The sequence below is a fragment of the Aptenodytes patagonicus genome, chromosome 1 (assembly GCF_965638725.1).
Source record: "Aptenodytes patagonicus chromosome 1, bAptPat1.pri.cur, whole genome shotgun sequence".
NCBI classification, from domain to species: domain Eukaryota; kingdom Metazoa; phylum Chordata; class Aves; order Sphenisciformes; family Spheniscidae; genus Aptenodytes; species Aptenodytes patagonicus.
The window spans coordinates 127,952,538-127,960,090 of NC_134949.1; the positions used below are offsets into that span (position 1 = coordinate 127,952,538).

Consider the following 7,553-nt stretch of genomic DNA (forward strand, 5'->3'; position numbering starts at 1 on the left):
TTTCTTGTTGCTGTTTTTGCAGACATGGAGGTCTTGCTAGGAAATGGTTACGGCACCATGTATTTTTCTATGACGCTTAGCTTTTTAGGCTAGTTTTCCTACTTACTTACAGATTAAAATGAAAATTGGGAAGGGATGAACGTGTTTTAAAACTTCTTTTTTCCCCATTCTACACAACTATAGAAAAGATCTCAGAATCATCACTAAGGATTCAGTCTTCTGAAAAGATCACAAGCATCAGTTTGCCAGTAGCTCCTGCATATCATGTGATTGAATTTGAACTAGAAGTCATGTATTTGCCATCAGCCACAGAATCTGTAGCGGAGAAAGAAAATACTACAAATAAAGAAGTTCCCAGAAAAAACAAAGAGAAGCAGAAACAGGACAACTGCATGGCTACTGTCGACCAAAAAGTAAGATGTAATTTAATGTTTTTATTATGAAATCTATTTGATCACAGGGGCATACACTTCATAAAATAGAAGTGGTGGTGATGGGGGACACACACCTGCTTGCATTGAACTAATTTTCCCTTAAAAGACGTACATGCAAAAATCATAGCAAATGTTATAAATGTAAAGAAAACATAGTGTATATTTCTGCTTATATTTATGTTTACTATATTGCCAACTGTTCCACTGGCTGGTAATCTGAGTTCTAATGTTCTAACACTCGCAGTTTATATAGGATGAAGGATACTTGTGTCTTTGTAAAAGGTGGCATGGCAAGGCAAGGCAGTTCTCCCTTCTGACTCATGGGAAGAATATTTCTTCCACTTGCAAAGAATCTGTATGCTGTGTTGAGGTACTTAACACTGTAGTGTTTCAAGCTGTCACATTATTTAGTTGGAGGTAGCTTTCCTCTTAATTTTCGTTATGAAAGGTGAATAAAATAAGTAGTATGGAAAGCAGCTTTTCAGCTGACAGCAAAATGATCTTGAAATCATCACCTTTCACAGTATTACTCCTTGTTAAAATTGACCAAGTGTGCTGCCATGTATCCTTGTGTGTGAAGAGTCGGGTAAAAGGAATAGCTATAGACTAGCACTGATAAAATGTGATGTGACAAAAGATTTTTTTTTTTCTCTGCATTTAAAAATATTGTTAAATATATATGCTTTACAATTGGAAGAATGGCAGCATTCACTTCAGGAGGAATTCTTCAGTTAAATGTGCTGCTTCAAGTTAAAACAAATATACATTAAATGCATTTTTTAAAATATTTTGAGCTTGTATTTAATAAAGCATTATAAAGACATTTCAGTAATAGTTCTTACAGCAATTTATTTGATATTGACTTGTTACCAGATTATTGTATTAAGATGCTATTGGTATTGTTAGTGTCCTTTTATCTTTTCTTTCTTCTACGCCCCTTCCTTTATTTCTAGTCTTCAGAACTGGGTATGTCAGTTTCCACAGGAAAAGCTTCTTCGAGATTTCATATCCTGCTCACAGGAAAACAAAACCCTAATATTTTGTCAGATCAGTTTTTGACATACTGATTTTTCTTTTTTAATTTTTTTTTTTCTTCTTCCCCTTCTGGATGCATTAGATGTAGACACTTGCTGAGAAAAGTTTTGCTTAGAAATGAGAAGAAAAGCATAATCGTTATGCCAAAGACCATTACAAATAAGAACTTTGTTCCCTTTTTCCTTTAGGTAACCATCGATTGTCCTTGGTCAATTTACTCCACTATTATTGCATTAACATTCTGCATACCTTTTAATGCCAAGCATTCCTTATTGTCAGCTGGCAAACGGTAATGTACTCCTGAAGTATTTATTGTTTGTTTCTTTCTTAAAAAATATGGAGCTCAAGTTTCATAAGTAATATTTATAGCAGCCTGTTTTTTTAAGTTGGGCTTTTGTTATCTTACACAGCTTCCCATTGGAAGCTTGTGCATTTCCTCTAGTGTTCTTTCATAACATTAAAACAAATTTATGGTTTCAGCTATTTTGGAAACAAGACCACAAGATAAACCAGGCTAACCTATTTCTGTATAGTTACTTGTTTTCGTTTAATATGAAAGAGGATGTTTTACAGCCTTGTTTCTACAGACTCATAAGTATTGAGGAAAAGATTGAAAGAAACAAATATACCTGCCATTCTGGTTTTGCTTGAGCTGTGCACTTTGAAAACAGTTTTATGGACATGTACTCTTTCAATATAACTATTCAACTTTTGTTGACCAAACTCCGTCATGTTTTTCAGGAAATATGTGCAAGTCTGTGTACAGAATTTGTCAGGACTCTGTTTCCAGCTTTCAGACAATAGCCTAAAAAATTCTGCTGACTGTACAGATTTGCAGCTGGTACCTCTGAACCCTGAATCTCAACAGGTAAAGATTCACTTGGTGGTTTATGAGCTCATTGGGAGGACAGCCTGGTGAAAGTTCTTGTAAGTGACATTATTAGCACTTCTGCACATAGATTTTGTGGTAAGTAAGGCCGATAGCTGATGTTAGGTCAGACCTTTGTAGTCCTCTGAGAAACTTTGATTCTTAAAGATGCTCTAGAAGGCATTTACACCTGTAGATCTCAGATAAAATTCTAAAACTTGCAAAGATTATTAGATAAGTTTTCAAACTTGTCCATTTGCCTCATGCAAACCACTACATAGCTGCTTGAACAACAGCTATACAAATGTAATATCGCTAATATCACTGTTAACATTTAATTTGTTCATCTCATAGCTGCAGTATATCATTAGGTTTTGGGAAAAAAAATCAGGTGGAGACTGTTTTTCAATTAAATACAGCTGTAAACTAGTTAAGTTGCAAAACAGTCCCCTTTAAGTTTCTTTCAGCCTTGTCTGAACATGATACTAAATTGGTCATTCTTGGTGCCTAGGAAAAGTATATACAAACATTATTATTATCTTTATTAAACTTGACTTTTGAATAAAATATTTTTCACACCTACTTGAATGTGAAGTGTTCCCTTTTGAAACATTGATTCTGACAGTGAAATGTATCCCTCCTTTTAATTAGATGTGCAATGTTAAAAAAATTCATTATTAGTTATTTTGGTTGCATATTTTCCCTAATGATTTATTTAACCCTAAATGGGTAATTTGTTTTTGTAAACTATATTAATGCCAGAACAAACATATGTATGTGCATTTCCACTTCTTTCTCAGAGGAAGGAAGGAGCTAATACTATAAACATTCTCTTTCAGGTCATATACAGTAAGCAATCAATATTCTTTGTATGGGAATTGAAGTGGACAAAAGAGCTTCCTCTCTCCTTGCAGTGCCTGTTTTCAGTCAGCTTTTGTCCAGCTACCTCTGAAGAACAGTCTCTTACCCTGAAGCCGTTCACTTATGAATTCCAAGTGGAAAATTTTTTTGTAAGTACTCTTCTAAGTATAGCATATGTTAACTGAACATGGTTTCCTAATATGTGGACAGGGAAAGTCAAGAAATGTATTAGAAAACATCTGTTTACGTAATGAGATTGATACCTACTTGGAATCATTGGAAAGCTAGTTTGTTGAGTGATAGAACTGAAGCCTGATATGATATGGTGGAATCATACACTTGCCACTGGAATGGGGTGGTGGGAGGGAACATTTGCACAAGTTTCCTTGGTCTTGTTTCATTTTTTTTTCTGTGTGTTTTTGCCTTCCTGGGCTTGTGCCATGGAGACTGTCCTTAGATTACTGAGCTGCTTTTTCCCTGCTGGCTTAAGACTGCGCTCTCCAAAGCAAATTGCAATTTCCAAAAAATCTTTGCTATTGAAAGCATTTGAGTTGTTTTTTGTAGTGCTTGAGATGAGCTCCTCTAATGAAATATTTAGGGTTTTGTAGGCCATTATCTTAAATGTTTCTTCTTTCCCTTTATGGGCAAACTTTTTATTCCTTTGATCAGCTAGGAAGCTTATAGGCTAGGTATAACTTCCTATTAAAGGAATTCTATCAACATTATTTAATCTCATCTCTAAGTTCAGTCTTGTGTTACCCTTTTTGATGCTTGGGTAAAAAGTAGCAATGTGAGAAGACTCTCATTTGATGAAATCTTTTTGTCTGTCTTCAGTGTTGCTATGTTTTCTACCTGCTATTACAAACTGGCATTGAGCAATATTTTAGGTATTTGTTTACCTACTGGCATGTAACTAGCATTTGTTAGCACCTGTATCAGCATCTTTCTGGAGTTTTTAAAGAGAGCTAACTGTGTTAAACCGTGGGGTTTTTTTGGTAGAAATTCTGTGGTAATTAAAAATTAGCTCTTTGATAATGTCAGCATCGTTATTCTGGGGACTATGATGGTAAGAGTGATGAAGTAGTCCTCCTGTATTACTCAGAATTTGAGTGATGTGTCTGGAAAGCGAGGAGCCAAGAAACTAGTAAAAGTTTGTTTCAATAGTATGAAGATTAGTATCCGTTTAGGAGCATTGAAAGGCTGAGTTAAAGCACAGAAGTGGAGGGAAAAGTGGTGTGCTTGCTGCTGGTATCAAAAATAGATTGAATCAAATTTGGTTTGCTTATTTTCTCAAACTGAGCAAGATAATGAAGTGAACATTACTTATAACTGAATCTTGCATTAAAAAGATTTAATGGATGTTAAATGTAAAGTTAAGTTTGTACTGTATCAATTGTCCAGTTCAGTTTAAACACAAGTAAACCGCCCCTTTTTTCTTGATAACAGCACTGTTTTCTTCCTGACAGACATTGTATCATGTGAAAACTGAAATTTTTCCGCCATTGGGGGCAGAGTATTGTAAAACGGGCTCACTCTGCTCTTTAGAGGTGTCAATCACCCGACTTGTTGACCTCTCAGAGGTTGACAGAGATGAAGCATTAACAGAATCAGATGGATATTGCACAACAAAACTTATGTATGAAGGTAAGAATATTTTCCTTAAGCATATTGACAAAATTCCCCAGTTTTGTCTTGATAATGACATCTGCCAGACTTGTAATGGCATATGTTCTTGTATTGTGAGTATGGTTGCTCAGTAAAGCAGTTTTCATTTTGCTAGACTGAGAAGATTTTATTTTTTCCTCATTAATCTGTCTTCAAGTGGAATATAAATGCTGTTCAGACTGGATGGATACTTGCTTGAGGCCCAACTATGGTCCCTTTTGTGTAGACCTGTTTTCTTACCTTGCACAGCTCTTCACACATAGAAGCCGATGGGCTTTTAGACGTTGCTAAAATACTGATTTTAAAAGTGCTCTAAAACTATACTGAGGGTTCTTCATTTTTCAGAAAAGATCTTCTTAGTGTTTGCTCTTTATTCTTGCAGTTGTTGACAACAGTAGTAACTGGGCAGTCTGTGGAAAAAGTTCTGGAGTGATATCTATGCCTGTAGCAGCTCGAGCAACTCACAAAGTTCACATGGAAGTGATGCCACTGTTTGCTGGATATCTACCTTTTCCTGATGTCAGATTGTTTAAATACCTCCCTCACCATTCTGCTCACTCCATGCAACTTGATGCTGGTAAAGCTATCTTGACTACATGGCTACTTACAGAAATGATTCTGCTTCTCCTGTGTTCTTGTGTAAAGAGAAAAGCAAGGCGAGGAAGTGTATTGACGAAGTACTCTTAGGTGTCTTTGTTACTTACCTTCACTCACAGTTCTGATTTGGAACTTATAAAATGTTGCTCTAACAGGAACTTTGAATTCGGGTTGCAGCCTTAATCTGTGAGGAGGAATAATAAATGCATTGTTTTCTTATATTTCCTTTAAAGCTTAGTGTGCAAATTAGTTGTCACTGGATTTATAATCAAGTGGAAACTATTTGGTAACTCTCTAATCCTGCGGTTTAATTGTCTGTAAGCTGCACATCTACTGTGTCTTCATTAGCTTTGAAATTTTTTCCCAGTTTTTGAAAGGATTAAGTACGAAATAGAAACTGCTGAAAATTTGTGGCGTATAAGCCAGATTAGATGAAGAGTTTAAATTGTCACAGCCACCTAGAGTATTTATCTGTGCTGTTGAGTAGTCCCAGCACTGTAGTGAGAATTCACTCGTGCAAGCAACTTAGCGTTTGTCAGCGGAGCTCCAGGAACTGCCAGTGTGCACCCTCCTAGCCTGTGACAAATGTGAGGTAATGCTACTTAAATTTTCCTTAGAAACCAATATAATTCACGGTTACATCTGCTGCTGGCCAAAAATGTGCGCAGAGTGTTACCTCAGCAGAGATGATCAGTAACTGTTAACATGTGGTAAGTTGACTGTGCGTCTGAGCTCTGAAATAATTTTTAAGTTGTTTAATCACTCCATAGAATGAAACTGTGGGTTTTTGTTTTAAACAGATAGCTGGATTGAAAATGATAACCTATCTGTGGACAAGAATGTGGATGATCAAGCTGACAGCAGCAGCATAAGGAGCAGAGGTAGCTTGCATTCTGCAGCTAGTGGGGAACACAAAGGTTTGCCAATGCCCCGTCTGCAATCCTTTTCATCTGGTCAGGTCTTCAACTGCAGCACGGCTATGCAAATACTTGTCATTCCCAGCAAGGATGACCATGTTCTGGAAGTCAATATCACGTGACAACCCGGTATGAAAACAAGGAAAACAAAAACCGTTAGAAACTGGATATGAAAGCACTTTAAAGGATTATGACCTGGTTAGTCTTTGTGGTAACATTCTAACTCTACGGAGACCTATGGCACTCAACACGTACTGGCCATGGAAGCACCAGACAATTGTATCAATTTAAATGTACAGTGAAGCTTGTGTCAGCTAGTTTATATTGCCATTTTAGTACGTTTTGTGTAAGCTATTGGGTTTTCTCCCTTCAGTCACATCCTGCATCACAACACAGGGCAACAAAAACAAAAAATCCAAATATTTGGACCACTTCTTTATTTTTGTCTGGCAGCTGAGAGGTTTGTTTTCATGCTTCCTACGTATTTTAGAATTTAGAGTTGGATGATATAATTATCCAAACCTTGGATTTTTATGTAATAATTTACAGGCTTTTCCACACACGTGCCAGAAACACAACAAAGCATACAACAGCACATTCACTGGTGTAGTAGTTGCTTTTCTGGCTTTGTTTGTTTGTTTGTTTGATCATCGTTAATTCCTGCCATTGCAATTTTCTGTTCAACTTCATCGTTTGCATACTTAGATGCATGGAAGAGCTACTGCTATAAACAATCTTAGCTGAACAAAATTCCTTAATTTTTTGAGGCTTTCTCCTTCACAGAATAGACACTGTGATGTCACATATTATATGATTTTTGGGGGGTGGGGGTTGGGTCATCCTCTTGCATAGTTCTTACCAAAGAAAGATATTGATAGAATTTAATAATAAATTATTTGGCTTACTGAGTTCCCAGATTAATTTCTTTTACTACCATTTCTAAGTGGCTTGGTTTGCTGCCCCAATTTTTAAATTGGGGCAAAAATTTCAGTATGATATGATACTTGAACAGTCAACCTTTCATCATAAAGGCTTAGTGTAATTATTACCGATTAGAGGCCAGACTTCCACATTCATGATGGAAGAAAGCGGTTGGTTTGATACAGGAAAGCTTGCAGATGTAGAATAATTGTGAAGCAAAGTTAAAACATGTAACTTAAAGAATTTCATTATTTA

General features: G+C 36.2%; 1 protein-coding gene across 1 annotated transcript in view; it reads left to right on the forward strand.

Annotated features, from left to right (window-relative positions):
- TRAPPC10 (trafficking protein particle complex subunit 10) overlaps positions 1–7,017 on the forward strand; it is a 46,424-nt gene extending 39,407 nt beyond the window's left edge. Inside the window, exons 17-23 of the mRNA XM_076354953.1 lie at positions 184–413; positions 1,658–1,758; positions 2,211–2,337; positions 3,177–3,347; positions 4,665–4,842; positions 5,246–5,440; positions 6,261–7,017. Coding sequence (XP_076211068.1) covers positions 184–413; positions 1,658–1,758; positions 2,211–2,337; positions 3,177–3,347; positions 4,665–4,842; positions 5,246–5,440; positions 6,261–6,499 — 1,241 coding nt within the window. The 3' untranslated portion in view covers positions 6,500–7,017. The remainder of the gene's footprint in view (positions 1–183; positions 414–1,657; positions 1,759–2,210; positions 2,338–3,176; positions 3,348–4,664; positions 4,843–5,245; positions 5,441–6,260) is intronic.
- The last annotated feature ends 536 nt before the right edge of the window (positions 7,018–7,553 follow it).